Below are 18378 nucleotides of genomic sequence, written 5' to 3'. Positions count from 1 at the left end.
GAGAGAGAGAGAGAGAGAGAGAGAGAGAGAGAGCAAAATTTTGCAGAAAGTGGAGGTCAGACTATAGGGCTACAAAGAGCTGAGAATGCCCTTGGTAGAATGCTTGTCTAGAATGTATAAAGCCCTGGACTCCATCTCAAAGACTGCATCAAACTGGATGTGTGGTGGCGCACACATGTAATCCCAGTGCTTGGCAGGTGCAAGTAGGGGGATCGGTTCAAGGCCATTCTCAGCAGCCTAGAGGGTTTGAAGCCAGCCTGCATTGCATGAAACCCTGTCTCAAAAAAATTTATAACTTCCATAAAGACTATCAGCCACTCTTTTTTTAAACTTATTTTATTAAATATTTTCTTCATTTACATTTCAAATGTTATCCCAAATGTCCCCTATACCCTCCCCCCACCCTGCNCCCTGNCNACCCACTCCCACTTCTTGGCCCTGGCTTTCCCCTGTATGGGGAATATAAAGTTTGCAAGACCATGGGGCATCTCTTCCCAATGATGGCTGACTAGGCCATCTTTATCAGCCACTCTTTAGACAATCATGAAGGCCTGAGCAACAGCATTACAATGTTTGTTTCCTCCAGATCAAGTCAGCCATTGACTAGCTACTCTTTTTTTAATTAATTAATTAACTAATTAATTTTAAGTACACTGTAGCTGTCTTCAGACACAACAGAAGAGGGCACCAGATCTTGTTATAGATAGTTGTGAGCCACTATGTGGTTGCTGGGATTTGAACTTAGGACCTCTGAAAGAGCAGTCAGTGCTCTTAACCACAGAGCCATCTCTCCAGCCCCGACTAGCTACTCTTTTTCTCTGTGAATTTCTTATTTCATTGATGCCTTCCGTGTGTGTGTGTGTGTGTGTGTGTGTGTGTGTGTATCCTGGCACAAATAACACAGTGGGATCATTTCTTCCTGGTCTCTTGTGAACCTAACATAGAGAAACATTTATGCAGTGGTAACACATGAAACATTTTTCTCATCTTTATCATTCAAATTCAGCAGCAATGACTTCAGCTGTGCGAAAAACCTAGGTTGAATTGCTGTAGTTGTAAAGACTTACAAAGTTACAAGTGTCATAGAAATAAGGACAGTATTTTCATTACTTCATTCTTTCCCCTACTGTAGCAATTCTTCTTGGTCTCTTACTTTCCCATTGATATATATATATATTTTTTAAATTGCAGATTCAGGTTCTTCCAGAAGGTGGTGAAACACCAATTTTCAAACAGTTCTTTAAGGACTGGAAGGATAAAGACCAGAGTGATGGCTTTGGGAAGGTGTACATCACGGAGAAAGTGGCTCAGATAAAGCAGATTCCATTTGATGCCTCAAAACTGCACAGTTCTCCGCAGATGGCAGCTCAGCACAACATGGTGGACGATGGCTCTGGCGGGGTGGAGGTACTTTTCTCTCTCTCTTGCTGTTTGTGTTTTTATCAGGCATTTGTTTTGATCAGATATCTGATTTTCATCAGATTTAGTCCACTCTCCAGTCACCTGATTTAGTGAGGACAGATTAATAGCCTCTCACCTTTAGAATATCTGCACGGCTCTCCAGCCTTCCTGAAGATTCTTTCCTGCTGGAACTTCAGGATTTGACCCTGGGTCTCCTCTTGACATCTGAAGTATCCCCACTCCTCCATGCACTATGGTCAAACAGTTTCCATGGCTAGCAACTCAGTCCAGTATGCCCTCCTCTGAGGAGCTGTCCCTCAGCACTGAAAAGGGTCTTCTTGGTGTATGTATAGGTGATGATTTCCCCAAATGTATCACACAATTGTTATCAAATGTATCACACAATTGTTATCAAATGTACCACACAATTGTTATCCAAATGTATCACAATCTGTTATTTATTCTTGAATTTTCCCTAAATCTTTCATCAGTTCCTTGAAGACAAGAGTTAAATCCTTTGCATCTACATTTATTTCTAGGTCTTATCACAACGCTAGAACCAGGTATAATTGATAAATTTAGGGAATAATTTTTCCTCTTTTCTTTCTTTTGTTTTTGAAGGTGGAAGGATGTTATTTTATTTTTTTATTAGATATTTTCTTTATTTACATTTCAATTGTTATCCCGAAGGTTCCCCATACCCTCCCCCTGCCCCTGCTCCCCTACCCACTCACTCCCACTTCTTGGCCCTGACATTCCCCTGTGCTGGGTCATATAAATTTTGCAAGACAAAGGGGCCTCTCTTCCCAATTTTTCCTCTTTTAAAAGATTGGAAGTATGATGCTAGGCTGCATAGGTGTTGGCATGTGGGAACAAGGTCATCAGCTTTCCTATGCCACCATCAGACGGGGATCACCCTCCTGGTCTGCATCCCTGTCCTGCTTGAGTGTCCTCACTGCAGCTCAGCACATGAAGCTTTGTAGAGTGCATTCTGAGCAGACTGAGCTTCGTCACCAGCTGTGCCTGTGGTGCGGGCTTAGGCTCTGGCCACAGCTTCTCGGAGAAGCCATCCTGGAGCACACTGGCACTGCTAATACCTGGTGTCTGGGTTTAGGTTTTTGAGGTTGGTGAGGCTCTGTTGCTGAACCCTTTGTTCTCTAGAAGGTGCAGAGATGCTTCTCCTCAGACAGCCTGCACTGTGTTTTGGATTGCTCACTCCATATTCCAAAGCCATATACTGACCTGCTTTTCCCCAGTACCCATGTGGGAAGAATGGTGCCATTTACAGGGCACACTGCAGTGCCTGGTGGCTCACTGGCCACTTCACAAATGATGAACAGTTTTTTCTATAAATTTGAAGCATATCTCTGAACTGAGTGGTTGTAGTTTTATTTTAGTAGTACCATATTCTTTTCATTAATTCATACACATGCGCTTGTGCTCACATGCACACACACACACACACACACACACACACACACACACACACATACACTCACACCGATAGTATCAAAACTATTGGGCAAGATGGCACATGCCCATCTTCTTAGCACTTTGCAGACTAAGGCAGAAGGATCATGGGTTCAAGATCAGCCTGGAATATATAGGGAAATCCTGTCTCAAGACGGAATAACAACAAAATTTAAGAACAAACCCATCAACAACAAGATTCTCAGAACTGATGAAATATTGTGGTGGAAACAGAAGAGAGAAAAGATTTCAAAAGTCAAGAAATCTGTTAACCTTCTTGCTTTTTTACGATTAAAAACTGTTTAGAAAAAAAACAACTAAAACATTGCCGGATAATGAATCTAAAGTGGAAACGGCGTACAGTTTGTGAATAGTATTTTAGGCCAGTGAACTTTTGGCAGGTTATATCTGCTCTGTCTCTTTCAGATCTGGCGCGTAGAGAACAGTGGTAGAGTCCAGATTGACCCAAGCTCCTATGGCGAGTTCTATGGTGGTGACTGCTACATTATCCTCTACACTTATCCCAGAGGACAGATCATCTACACATGGTGAGTCTTTCCAGGGCACAAGTGCCATGGGCCATGCACATACAATGACTGTACTCTGTGCTGCGTGAGGGAGAGCCATCCTTTGATTATCTGTATAGCATGCAGGTAGTACCCAGGCCCTGTGCACTGTGGGGATGAACTTCCCCGCATAACAGGCATCAGACAGGCATGGATCGCTTAGCAAAGTCATATAAGGAGCCAAGGCACAGTTTCTTTAAAATGGAGATGAAAAGGTCCTGTACAATGTCTCAATGTCTGCATTTCTCGAAATACATAGGGAGGTCAAGGATTAGTACTTAGAAAACAACAGTAGCTTTGATTGCTCTGGTCATGTTGAACTGTTGGCTTCCTCTTGATATTTTACAGTATTATGTCTCTTTTTGAAATGGCTGCATGAGAGGGTATTAAAACTTAACTACAAGCCAGTGTAATTTGTTGACCTCCCTCTAGGCAAGGAGCAAATGCTACCAGAGATGAGCTGACCATGTCTGCATTTCTGACTGTTCAGTTGGATCGGTCCCTTGGAGGGCAGGCTGTGCAGGTTGGTATATTTTACTTTCTCAACTCATGCAAGTCCCCATTTTCCCAGCCGTCTTCCTGATGAAAGTGTACTTCCCACAATCAGAAGGGATCTTGGGATTTTTATGTTGGTTTCTTTTTCTTTTGAAATTCAAATATTTTATAACACACTAGTCATCTCAGATTCTGGAGAAGAGGAAGCCTCTGAAAATAGAATAAAAACATCAATAAACTAATAATTTAAGAGTCCAAAGAGAGTCTCTTCTCTTTAGAATCCACCATATGCCACAGTTATGCCGGTTTTAATAGACAGACTTATGTGTTGATATGAGCACATCCTTACCCAGAGACCCTTTGAAAATGTTATTTTAAAAAACAAAGGAGAATGAAAATTGAAGACAGAACCGTAGTTGCTCCTCAGCTGACCTCAAGTTAGGGAGATGATCTGGGATTACTGGGTGATGCAAAACACTCAACAGGATACTTAGGAGTCAACTAGGGAGAGGGGCAGAATGAGAGTGATATATCATGATGAAGACTGCATGGACCACTGCTGGCTTTAGGGGAGAAAGGGACCCCAAAAAGAATACAGGCAACCTGGAGGAGCTGAAAATGGCAAGGGAAAGAATTCAACCTCGAGTCCCTGTATATCTTAGTTACTGTTCTATTAGTTTGTTGATGAAGAGACAACATGACCAAGGTGACTTATAAAAGAAAGCACTTAACTAGAGGTTTGCTTACAGGTTCAAAGGGTGAGGGAGGGTATGGCCACCCTTTGAGGGGAAGCATGGTAGCAGGCAGGCAGGCATGGTGCTGGAGCAGGGGCGAAGAGCTTACATCCTAATCCTCAGAGCGAGTAAGACTGGACCTGGCATGGGCTTTTGAAAGCTCAAAGACTCCTTCCAAAATACCTTCTCTAACTAGGCCACAGCTCCTAATTCTTCCCAGACAGTTTCACTTTTCACTAGCAGGGGGCCAAGCATTTAAAGATGTAAGCCCATGGGACCCGTTCTCATTCCAATCATCATGCTGTGCTCACCAGCTTCCAGCCCAGGGAATTAACTCCTATAGATTTTAACCAGTGACTAAATTAGGGTAATAACTCACTTCAAATCTATGGTCTGTTGAAGCATAAGATGAATTTCTGTATGCTAATTACTACAGTAGCAACAAGAAATCGCAACAGTACAAAGCAAGCACAGTGGACACTTTTCAGCTGTGCGACAATAGGTAACTGTAAAACATAAGTAAAAACATAGAACGATATTTTAAACATTCCCAGTCAATGAAGTCCCTAAGTTATGGTTCACACGGGCAAGCCAAAAATCAACCTTGACAGATACATAGTCCATATTTTCCCTCTTAGAGATCAGAATCTTGCTTGAAACAAAATCCATTGGCCAAAAGTGATGGAAGTATCAGGCAGTAAAAAGAAAACAAAAGTGGACAGGGAGGGGATAGAACAAAGGAAAGAATGAAAGGGGGGCACAGGGGACGGGAAAAGAGACACAAAGGAAGAGAAGTGGAGTGAGGGAGGGGAGGAATGGATCCTGCGATTGGTATTTCTGAAAATGAAAAACAAAAAAAACTCGTTGAGAATGACTGAACCCTGCGTCAAAACCACACACTCACAAACATACATACATATACATACACACACACACACACACACATGCATGCACACACACACATACACACAGAGGCATACACATATATATGCATACACACGTGTATACACACTCACATGCACACACACATACATACACATACACACACCCACATGTACACACATGTACACACACACTCACACACATGTACATACACCCATTCACATGCACACACACATACGTATACATGCACACACATGTACATCCACACATGTACATAGACACATGCACACACACATACACACATTCATGCACACACATATACACACTTTGTTTCTATAAGAGGGGACAGCAACTAATGTTTGACAATATGCAAACAGTATAAGTAGTAGGTCGGCATGTCTCCACTGTGTCTAAGGGTCTGATTCCAGTGAGTTTCAGTGTCAACATTCTTTCTTCAAGTCAGCTTTCCCTCATGCTGGAGTGTCTGCCACATTTCATGACTGTTATTAGTATCTGCAAGAAATATATGCTCTTTCTATTTAATTCATTCCTCTCTATCTGCAGCATGTCTGTCTACTCTTATTATTTGCAGAGAGGCACTAACTTGTTCCTTGGCCTTACACCTAGCTAGAGATCTCTGTCTCTATCTCTCTTTTGTATGTCCTCTCACTTTATATCTGGGTTATAAATAGGGTTGGTTGCCTTACCACTTAGCTGTATTCTCTGACATTTGTTCCCTTGAACTAAGAAAAACCATCTTCTAGACAGCCCCCTTAGCCTGTTTATGACAGTTCTGATTCAGCATCATGAAGTGTGAAGTGTTCTCTTCACAAGGATGTGCCATTTAGCTACCTCATGTGTGATGTCAGGTGAACTCAGGTTCTATATGACATAAAAGGTGTTTGGTTTTCAAAACTTTTATACATGTGAGCTTTGGTTTTCAAGTGTAATAATTAGGCAGGAAGGTGAGGCAGATGCTTTAGAACATAAGATTGGTGATGTGGAGACCGAGCTTAGTCTCTAGCTGCTTTCTCTCCATCTTGGTATGAATTAATAGATACATGAATGACCTGGTTCTACGTATAAAAGGGCATATCAACCATGTTGATAAACAAACTTGATTAATAAAATGGTTGGGTTCTTCAGGTACACGCGGCTCCATTCCTAATCTAATATTTCATTGGTTGGGATATAATATTTATTAGCTAAGAAGAGATATCAGCTTAAAGCTGTTCCTCACAAATGATTCAAAATCTTTGATAGCTTCACATTGTGTTTTGAAATTTCACAATATGGTAGATAATGCACAACTAACCAATTTCTAGGAATTAGCCAGTTGAATCCTAGGGTTGATGAAATACTAGTTTCTTTGTAAATCACTAGATGGCAGTAGTTCACAAAAATTATTTTTAAATAGCATTGCTCTTGTGTTTTTGGTGAAGTAACTTGGAAGCACTTAAACAAATTATTAAGCAATTCAATCCACCCGTTTTCCACTCTACTCCCCTTTGGAGTGAAGTACCGACCTTAATGAGTGCCCCTTCGCCTCACGTCGGCAGTTGCCCTTTTTTGAAGGTTATGTAGCATATTGGTTGTTTTCAGTACTCGTCCTACACTTCCCAAACTGTGCTACCATGCCAGAAGATATTCCTCAGGCAGCCACTCACCCATTCGGATGAGTAATTGTTGAACCATGCTTATGAAGTCAGTTATTTTCAGTATTCCCGAAGCCCCTGTAGCTGAGAACGCCTCTGAATTCCCATTTGCCTGGCCTCTGGAAGCTCAAGTTCATACTTCTGTCTCCCTGCCCAGGTCCGTGTCTCTCAAGGCAAAGAACCTGCTCACCTGCTGAGTTTGTTCAAAAACAAGCCACTCATTATTTATAAGAATGGAACATCCAAGAAAGAAGGGCAGGCACCGGCTCCCCCTACACGCCTCTTTCAAGTTCGAAGGAACCTGGCATCTATCACCAGAATCGTGGAGGTAAGGGTATACACATTTCATGAATATGTTCTGGGTATTGACTTCCCAATCCACCTGGCTATCAGCAATGTTAGCCTCTACGCACTGGCAAGTAAATGCCCTTGACTTCAACAGTGTAAAACACTAGGAGAGGCATTGAATGAAAGGGCAGCTCAGGTTTTTCAACTGCACTGCACCCAAACAAATGAGATTTGAGAATATCATTTCCAGTGAAACTGGCAAGAGGCAGGAAGCAGCTACAGCTCTACCTTGAAAGGTCTGGGCAGAAAGATTGTGAGGTGTGATCAGATGATCCTGAAACCTGGGGAGATCCAAGAAGGAGGCCTTTGCACAAGAACATCTGCCCACACTGGAGTAATCTGCCCCACCTTGAGTTCTAGCCACCATTGCAATCCAGGCCCCTCCCACCACTCCATTGCCCCGTGTTTCTCCAGATATGGAGCTGCTTCCAAACCCATTTATATTTGAGGAGACATGCAGCCCAGATCTGAAAATTCAACCAGTCTTGCCTTGATCTACCAGCAATCTCTCTGAGTCTCTTCCTGCCTCATCTCTGCCCTCTGAAGACTGGCTGACTCCTGGTGGAGCTGTAATTCCTCAGTTTCCTTTCCCTGGGACCCCTGGATGGGCCTGTCTTGCTCACCCAGGCCTCTCTGCCTTCTCTTTTTATTTGGTTCATCCCTGCCTCTTCCTCACCAGTGCAGCCCCCTCCTCCTGCCATCCCTCCACCCACAGCCCTCTTCTGTTGTCATCTGCCCTGCCACTGTGATGGCCACAGCCGGTGATCTCTGTCACTTCTATTCTACCCTGTTCCTTTCAACAACCTCCTCCTCCTCTCAGAGAGAACATAAAATGTAATCACATACAGATCACCACATCTGCACTCCTGTAATTTCACTAGCTACATCTGTACATAGATATCATCCTCTTCTCTGGCTTATAAAATAATTTAAAAAGATCAATTGATTAATATTTTTAAGAATTCATATATTAGTAACTTATACAAAAGTGATGTATTATCAATTAATATCAATGTCACCCATAAATTATATATTTTGCAGTAATCTGTTAAGTTGGTTAATAAATACTTATCACATAGAATAAACAGGTATGAGTCTTATCTAAAGCCAAGTTGCTCCAGCCCCCAGTCTACTCCTCTGCCCATGATCCCCTCTCTGGTTTTGCTTAGATTTCTTTGGTTTCAGATCTCCTTGTATAGACTCGCAGTTCTTCCAATACTCGCTGTTCGTTCTGATTGTAGGCTGTAATCTCCTTTTTCCTCATATACATGACAAATTTATTCTTGTATCCTGGATCATTTACCAGGAGATATGAAACCAGGAGATGTGCTTGAAAACAAATTCTGTAGAAACCGTCTCTTGCCTTCTCCTGGGTTTTCTCATTTCTGTCCTTCTGAGAGCACACATTCTTGCGAGCCTAAATATGGTAAGTGGGGTGAACGAGAACAGCGCTTTCAAAGGTCACTTCTCTGATCTTGTTTTTCTTAACCAGCCACAGGCAGGCATTTACCACAGTCAACTTGTACTGTTTATTGAGCATATTTTTCTGATGAGGTAGATGTCATCACATTCCCAGAGAGGTTTGTTTGGGCTTTACTCTGCTTGGCCACTAAGCACTGGAGTGTTTCAAGCCAAGGTGATCTCATGTGGTCTTATCATTTAAATCCGGTCTCCATATTGATCTTACCTATAACACTCTAGGCACAGAGTCTCATGTGTTTAATCGTAACTAATTTTTTTTTAATTCATTAAATTGACAGTGGAGTCCTTACCTGTGGACACTCACTTGAGTTCATATGGAAGAGTTAATCACAGTGCTCCACTGCTGAATTCCTGACCTCTTCCGTAGTTGACATTTCTTTAGGGGTATCATCAGTTGAATTCAGTGCATCACCCCGTTTCCTTGCAGCATCCCAAATCGGCCATTACCTCTTTACTTTCTCTGACACATCGGTTATGAGGATTCTACATGGCCTTCTGTCTTGTTACCCGGCAAGCTGGTCTCCGTAAACAGACAGTTCTCCTTTCCCAAGCTCACCCTAATCTGGGCACTGGCTTCTTGTCACCTTTGCTCATATTCCTGGATGCTTACTCAAGTGTTTCAGGCATCTATTGCACCTATGCCTTAAATTAATGTCCTGGGGTCAGGCAGAAGGCTCTGGATGGTTCCCCAGCCTCAGTAGTAAATTTGAATCATTGTATTCTTTTTCCCTCATACCCTAGGTTGACGTTGATGCAAATTCATTAAATTCTAATGACACTTTTGTCCTAAAACTGCCACGAAACAACGGCTTCATCTGGATAGGGAAAGGTGCTAGCCAAGAGGAGGAGAAAGGAGCAGAGTATGTGGCTGATGTCCTCAAGTGCAAAGCTTCAAGAATTCAAGAAGGCAAGGAACCAGGTGTGTGCTGTGGGCCCAAGGTCACCGTGCTCATAGTCCTAATTGACTTCAATCAATACACAGTCATTTTTCTTTTCACTAGAGTTGTGTAAGGATGCTTCTGTTAATTGCAAGTATTGATGGCATCTGGTATAATTTAGTTAGGATGAAATAATATTGCCATTAATGTGAAATCCTATGAAGTATATATGTTCCTGAATATCTACTGACTAACTCATTGTGCATTCCATAGAGGAATTCTGGAACTCTCTTGGAGGGAGGGGAGACTACCAGACTTCACCATTGTTAGAAACTCGGGCTGAAGACCATCCACCTCGGCTTTATGGCTGCTCCAACAAAACTGGAAGATTTATTGTAAGTGTCTTAACTAGACAGAGCCTACTGTTAGCGGAAGAAGCATCCTGTCCTGGTTCGAGGAACTTTCAAGTGTGTGGGACAACTGTGAATCCTGGGTTTGGCTTCTCTGTATACTGTTGGTAACAATCTTTACTCTGTACAAGTAGTTTAAGGCCTAATGATGTGACAGATGCAGAAACATCTAGAAAACTCTATAGTATATAAATCAAAATGTCCTTAAAAATATCTACCTCACATCTGTATCCGCATTTAGTGTCTCTCTGTGAAATGCGGATGGCTGGTTCTGCTCATTTAGTACTTAGTTTCTCAGGAGGGAGTAGAGCCATCATTTCTCATCTAAGTGTAAACAGAGGAATATAGATTTTTTCCCCCCAGGCTGATTGAATGAAACAAAAAAACAAACAAACACATATGGGGTTCTTAAGGGCATTGAACAAGGAAGGTCACAGAGAACTTTGTGCTCCTCTGAAAATTACCTAACATCGAGAGTAATGTTTTATTTTCTAGTCCTTTATAGTTCAGGCAATTAAAAGTAACTGTAGAAGACTGTGAATATCTGTTGTGTGACACCATTCCTAGGGAGATGTGAATAACCGTCTACTTGCCCCAGATAGGAAACCAATGACAGGGCAATGAACAAAAAACAACCAAAGTCCAAATTGATGGACTGTGGGAACTAAAAGGGGCTGGGGAAAGAGGGGGAAGGAGGATAGCCTATGTCTGGTCAGAGCTCCTCCTATGCTCTGGGCAGGTGGATGCGGGAGGGCTGCCAGACACTTTTCACTTGGCCCCTGGGTGGGCATCTAAGCCACTTACCCCACTTGACTGGGGGCGGGGAATGGACAAGGGGCAGCCCCCAAAACTAGGGGACCCGGGGCGACACCCTGTGCCCCAGGGTTATGGGAGCAAGGGCTGAGGGAGAGAGGTTCCCAAGCAGGCAAGAGTCTGCACAGTGGGCCTTGAGTCCAGGAGATAGTCTATGGTTTTAGAGCTTATTATAGAAAGGCAGGGGTAAAGGAGGGAAGGTAGAAAGAGAGAGAGAGACTGGCCATGACCAAGAGGAGACAAAGGGGAAAGGGAGAGAGAGGAGAAAGGCTAGAGAGTAAGAGGGAGAGAGAGGAAGAGAGAGGAGAGAGGAGAGAGGAGAGAGAAGAGGAGAGAGGAGAGAAGGGGAGTAAGAGCAAGATAGCAAGAGAGTGAGGAGGGGCTAAGCAGTCCTTTTTATGTTATGCTTCTATCTTTACTGTTGCTAGGTAACTGGGGAGGAGTTTAGCCTGAAGGTCAGAAACTTGGGACATTGCCTATGTGACTACTAACCATGCTTCTCTTGTGGGGGCTGAGGGGGCGATAACTTTGACAGGAGCCAGGGTTCCAGAACACATGAGAGAACTCCTTCCATCCCATGTAGGTGAATTATCACCACCAGGTCCTAGGGTTCAACATCTCAGCTCGACTGGAGACCAGACTGTCTGTGTATAGCCCAGTGCCCCACAGTGAACCAATAAGTTTTATTAGTGTTCCTTACAGGAACAGGAATGACTCAAAGGCAGCTGCCTTTTTATACCTTCTCTTTATACTTTTAAGTTTTTTTTTTTAAATTACCACATGGATAAAATGTTACACAAAAGAGGAGTTACAGAAGGATGATGATAGTAAGTTCAAAGCAGTATTTCATTCTATAAGTTTATTACAAATTCAAAGCAACAGTTTCCCATGGCCCTGCTTTATCATAGTACACACCTGTGGCTTCAACCTTGGACCTGACCTAGAATGAATGTTTTCTCTTGATCACAAATTTGTCCCAAGCCTATTTCTCTTCTTAGTGTAATTGTGAAATCTCATTGTGTTCCTTATTATCCAACCTTTACTTACTATTCTATGAGGGGGGCACATTCTATTCTTGATTATAACTTTATTTTGTCTTTCAGAAACAACTAAAACCACCTCAAACTTTTTTTAAAAAAGTACTTGAATTAAGAATAGTTAGGAATTCTATAATTAATTCATCTAAACAGCATTAATTTATGAAAGTTCATCTTCATGTTGATCTGCAGGGAATTTGTCCAATAAGGTGGGCTGATGCCCGGGAACCACTAGGCTAGGTAATAGTGACAGGAAAGGCATGTCAGCAGCAAGAAGCAATCCTGGGACATAGTCTCTAAGGACCCTGCATTCTTAGAGCTCACCCAGTGCAAGCCATGAACAATGGCCGGCCATTACCAGAAAACTCACTCGCTTGCCTTTAGCCTTTCCTAGATTGCTTCCGACAAGTCTTTAAGACAAGATGGCAATAGAAAGCAATGTATTCCTCTCTGATCATGCTGCTTTCCAGTTTGCTTTGCTTTTGCTTTTTTGTTGTTGTTTTAAGGATTTTGGAATCTCCTCAGGGCACAGAAAACATGCAAGATGGTGAAGCTGTCTGGTTAGCTTGTTCTAGTCTGGAGCTTCTGCCTATTTTCCTGTGACAGAGTTAGGAGCACAGGAAATCCCTGAGAAGTCACATTTGCTAATATAAACTAGCAGAAGCCAATGTCTATGCCATTCGTGTGACTGCTTAAAGGGAAGGTGCAAGGAATTGGGAACCAAAATCTAAACATTCCTAAGAATCAGGAAGAATTGCAGAAATCTCTAAAACTTTGAGCTTCAGGTTAATATGGTCTACTTGTATTGGTAATGAGTAACTCAATTACCATCTAATGACAGAAAACAAAATTTATTCCATTAGAAATAAAAACAATGAAACCTTGCACATATATTATGCTGCCTAAATAAATTTGCTGATTTATTAGAATAACCAGATCAACTGACTCTTAACTAAAACAGTCTTGACTTATAAAAAGAAGATAACACCATACCCAGGCCATTCTATCAAATGTCTTGAGATTAGGCAGGCAAGAAAACCTGTGAAGTTTTTGTCACGGGAAACCACAAGTAAAGAGGAGCTGTGTTCACACTGACTATACATGTCTGTCCTAAATGTGTTCAGATTCTATGTTTATATTAAATACTATCCTGGCCAGACTCTACCATCATTTTGTAATACTCAACTACAAAGATAAATCTGTTTACCCTCACTAAGAAAAATAAAAGACAATCAAGCTTTTTGCTGCCATCCAAAGTACTAGACAGCACCTGTCTCCTGTGTATTATAAACTTCCTTTGTGTATTGTTTGGTCATAAAGTTCTTCAAATGTTTCAGATTGAAGAAGTTCCGGGAGAGTTCACCCAGGATGACCTGGCAGAAGATGATGTCATGCTACTTGATGCGTGGGAACAGGTACAGCTATATTTTGTCCGTAACAGGAGACTGTTGGGAACTGACAGTATTTGCTTTGAGAAATGGCAATTCAAATAGTAAATAGGTCTGGGCTATACTAGACTGTACTCAAGAGAAATTTCACAGAGTTTAGCAATAAAACCGATATATAGGGTAAGTTGGTTTCTTACTATGAAAATCATTCTATAGCTTTCACCTTTTATAGCTTTAGGCAAAAACCTCAACTTTTCTTTTTCTTTTTCTTTTTTTTTTTTATTAAAGATTTACTTATTTATTATATGTAAGTACACTGAAGCTGTCTTCAGACACTCCAGAAGAGGGCATAAGATCTTGTTACAGATGGTTATGAGCCACCATGTGGTTGCTGGGATTTGAACGCTGCACCTTCAGAAGAGCAGTCGGGTGCTCTTACCCACTGAGCCAACTCACCAGCCCCTCAACTTTTCATTTGTTTATAAACTATATATACTCATTGTTAATTTGTGCATTCATTACATTAATAAGTGCATGAATATGTGCAATGATTCATGAATATGTTCATGAATATGTGCAATGCTGTGAGAGAGAGACAAAAATATTGAGAATTTCAACAGAATTTCCAAGGAGGAACCCATTCCTTGGTGAAAAAAATCAGGCACACAATAGTTTGGTAACTAAATAGCAAAATACGTTACTCTTTTATAGGTCTTAATTTAGGAGAAAATCAGTGGTGACTTGATAGGTGATACACACCACACACACACACACACACACACACACACACACACACATGCATATACACATGGTGGTCTTTAAAAATCTTTACATAAATTAACAACCATGAAAAGGACAAACATATATGTTAAGAATCAAATTATATAGAAGAATATGTGAAACACTGAATTAGGCCTACTCTTATAAAATAATTCACAAACTTATTTTCAAATCTCTCTCTCTCTCTGTCTCTCTCTCCTTTCCTTCCTCCTTCCTTCCTTCCTTTTTTTTAAAAAAAACAAAACAAAACAAATTATTTTGGGCTGCAGAACTGGCTCAGTGGTTAAAGGCACTTGGGGTTTTTTTGTTTTTTTTTGTTTTGTTTTGTTTTTTTGAGACAGGGTTTCCCTGTACAGCCTTGGCTGTCCCGGAACTCACTCTGTAGACCAGGCAGGTCTCGAACTCAGAAATCCACCTGCCTCTGCCTCCCGAGTGCTGGGATTAAAGGCCGGCACCACCACGCCCGGCTGCACTTGTTTTAAAAGACCACGGTTTGATTCCCACTGCTCACACAGAGGCTCACCCCTCCTTGAGCAACAAGCGTGCCATCTGATACAGAGATACATACAAAGGGGAAACACTCATACACATAAATAATAAAAATAAATAGAAAATAGAAAATATTTTAAAAGGAGTATATATTTTATGTGCATGAGTGTTTTGTCTGCAGAGGTCATAACAGGACATTGGATCCTCTGGAACTGAATTAATGAATGGTTGTGAGCCATCATGTGGGTGCTGGAAACCAACCTCGTTTAGTCTGTATGAACAGTTGCTCTTAACCCATGAGCCTTTAGATTGGTTTCTGGCCTTGGGTCTTTAAGGAACATATTTGAATTGGGGATTCAACTCTATATCCTCCCAGAATATCATTTCATTTCTTTATAAGTTATATCTTTTATCCAAGATCCTATGCTGTTGTGGTGTCTTCTGTGTCCAACACATTGTGTGTCAGAACACAAGGGAAAATTTGGCCTAAGTTGCTCTGCCAAGTGACTGTAGGGTGACTTAAGTGTAAAGTAATTCTGGAGGGTACTTCAGCATTACACATTTGACAAAGGAATGGATGTATACAGATCACAGGTTCACATATTTATTTTATAAAGATTATTCATGTAACAGTTTAAATAAAATTTCAAACTCTTGATATTTAAGTACTGAACAATGTAAGTACTTTAACAAGTCTTACAGGGCACTGTACTATAAGAAAGCATTAGATGGAATCCAAGGATTCAAGAAGACAACCATAAACAAGCCCTGCATCCACATGCAGTCCTTTGCTGTTTAGACCTACAGCTTGGGGTGGAGATGCCTGCCATGTGGCCTCAGCAGATGGATGGAAACGCAGTTGAGAAGCTGTGAGGGAAAGAAAGCAAGATCACTTCGTAACTAGAATACTCCTTGCAAACATGTTCAAGTGTAAACTGTAGTCAGAAAGGCTGGATGTGAATACAAGGGTCTTCTGGTGAGAGGGAGCCTTGAGAAAGCCACAGCGTTTCCACAGCCCTCACCTTTACCCACTTCTAGGCCAGAAATCCCTATAGAGTGCTTGCTCTCATTGCATTTTTTTTTTTCTTCCCCAGATCTTTATTTGGATTGGCAAAGATGCCAATGAAGTTGAGAAAAAGGAATCAGTGAAGTCCGGTAAGTTGTCTTGGGACGACTGCAGCAGTAACTCAGCAGCGTTACCCCGGCCAGCCTGGCCATCCTTTTAGCCTGTCTTCCAAAAAAATACACATCAAATCTTAAGATGTCCAGCTGTCTATCTGAACTTGAATAATGGTAACTTTTAAAGTGAAAGAGTTTCATGATACAAGAAAATTGCTCTTTTGTCTAACTTAGAATATAAGTCTCTATGAAATTCACAATATACTTATTTTTGAAAATGTTTGATAATTGTGTCCTTTTTAGCATGGTTCTCCTATTTACAGAAGTGACACAGTAACTATATCATAATAATTCCATAAAGTTTGGGATTCTTTCAGGCAACAATGACACTTTTTGATGGTACTTTTCATGGCAGGTGAGAGAAACACCTGGAAACTGTTCATATTTGGATACTTGGGGCAAAAAGAATTTCATTTTTTTCTTGCATGCAAGAATTTTTCATTGAGTATTTTTTCAGTTTAACTGAAACTAGCTGAACCTTTTTTGTCTTTTCAATTCTTTTTAGCCAAAATGTACCTTGAGACAGACCCTTCTGGAAGAGACAAGAGGACACCGATTGTCATCATCAAGCAAGGGCATGAGCCCCCCACATTCACTGGCTGGTTTCTGGGCTGGGACTCTAGCAAGTGGTAAAACCAGCAACTATCCCGGCTGTATCGGGGCAACTGCCCCACTTTGTTCTTGGGGATTTGTTTACTTTTTGTTATTGGCTTTTGAAGATAAACTCCTGCCAAATGGATATATATATATATATATATATATATATATATATATATATATATGACAATATGCTCCTCTTCTCCTTCTACTTCTCTTTTAAAAGGAATTGTTGTATGTTACTATACTGAAATAACCTAAAGCAAATTATTTGTTTTGGATTAATTTTGCAATCTAGGGGAATTTCTGAGGAAGCAATTTTATAATTCAGCAACTGCTAGCCAAACTTGTCTTTACACATTAGAGAGAAAAGCTACAGTGCTTCTAAGCATTTCCCCTTCTGGCTATTCTCTGTTTGCAGTAAGGTTTAATTTATATATGGCTTTAACAATGCTTTGCTGTTTCCCATCTCAAGTCTATTTGACTTGGATGGCATTCACTCCCAAGTGTCCTTATATAAGATGAACTTCTTTAGCTTTTGTAGAAAACTAAAATCACAGGTCTCTTATGATAAAACACATTTTATTTCTATAAGTTTAACTTTATATATTTGATAGCACATGCTCAATATCATAAAGAATATGCATTGAATGCTGTTTTTCATAATTAAAATACAACTTTTGGAAAATATTTTGTATTGTGACTTTTTAGCCAAATTTAATGGGTTAATGATTATTAATTTTATAGTTTGATACTTTTATGTATAAGTAGATATGGATTTATATTTATTAACTCCTATTTAGTAGTCAAATGACTTTTCTATGGTTACATTTTATTTTATTATTTTATGTACATTTTCTCTTTTTTTTTTATTATTTTCTTTATTTACATTTCAAATGTTATTCCCTTTCTTATTTTCCCCTCTGAAAGTCCCCTATCCTCTCTCCCCTCCCCCGATCCCCAACCCACCCACTCCCACTTCCTGGCCTAGGCATTCCTCTATACTAGGGCATAGAACCTTCACAAGACCAAGGGCCTCTCCTCCCATTGATGGCCATCCTCTGCTACATATGCAGCTAGAGTCACTCTGTGTGTTTTCTTTGATTGGTGGTTTAGTCCCAGGGAGCTCTAGGGTTACTGGTTAGTTCACATTGTTGTTCCTCCTAGGGGGCTGCAAACCCCTTTAGCTCCTTGGGTACTTTCTCTAGCTCCTTCATTGGGGACCCTGTGCCCTGTCTAATGGATGACTGTGAACATCCACTTCTGTATTTGTCAGGAACTGGTAGAGCCGCTCAGGAGATAGCTTTATCAATCTTCTGTCAGCAAGCTCTTGTTGGCATCTGCAATTGTGTCTGGGTTTAGTGGTTGTTTATGGGATAGATAGATCCCCAGGTGGGGCAGTTTCTGGATGGTCATGCCTCAGTCTCTGCTCTGAACTTTGTCTCTGCAACTCCTTCCATAGGTATTTTGTTCCCCCTTCTAAGAAGGATCTAAGTGTTCACATTCTGGTTATATGCCCAGTAGTGGTATTGCTGGGTCTTCCTGTAGAACTATGTCCAATTTTCTAAGGAAAGGCCAAACTGATTTCCAGAATGGTTATACTAGCTTGCAATCCCACCAGCAATAGAGGAGTGTTCCTCTTTCTCCACATCCTTGCCGGCATGTGCTGTCACCTGAGTTTTTGATCTTAGCCATTCTGACTAGTGTGAGGTGGAATCTCAGGGTTGTTTTGATTTGCATTTTCCCTGATGATTAAGGACATTGAACATTTTTT

At 41.1% G+C, this 18378-nt stretch overlaps 1 protein-coding gene across 1 annotated transcript in view; it reads left to right on the top strand.

Annotated features, from left to right (window-relative positions):
- Scin (scinderin) overlaps window positions 1–16756 on the top strand; it is a 67181-nt gene extending 50425 nt beyond the window's left edge. The window contains exons 8-16 of the mRNA XM_021202032.2: window positions 1192–1407; window positions 3298–3419; window positions 3870–3960; window positions 7361–7531; window positions 9775–9952; window positions 10185–10306; window positions 13509–13586; window positions 15923–15983; window positions 16513–16756. Of these exons, the coding sequence (XP_021057691.1) occupies window positions 1192–1407; window positions 3298–3419; window positions 3870–3960; window positions 7361–7531; window positions 9775–9952; window positions 10185–10306; window positions 13509–13586; window positions 15923–15983; window positions 16513–16640 (1167 nt within the window). The 3' untranslated portion in view covers window positions 16641–16756. The remainder of the gene's footprint in view (window positions 1–1191; window positions 1408–3297; window positions 3420–3869; window positions 3961–7360; window positions 7532–9774; window positions 9953–10184; window positions 10307–13508; window positions 13587–15922; window positions 15984–16512) is intronic.
- The last annotated feature ends 1622 nt before the right edge of the window (window positions 16757–18378 follow it).

This window comes from Mus pahari, chromosome 7 (assembly GCF_900095145.1).
Source record: "Mus pahari chromosome 7, PAHARI_EIJ_v1.1, whole genome shotgun sequence".
In the NCBI taxonomy this organism is placed as follows: Eukaryota; Metazoa; Chordata; class Mammalia; order Rodentia; family Muridae; genus Mus; species Mus pahari.
Note: the sequence above shows the minus strand (reverse complement) of the source record. Positions and strands in the feature narration are given on the sequence as shown.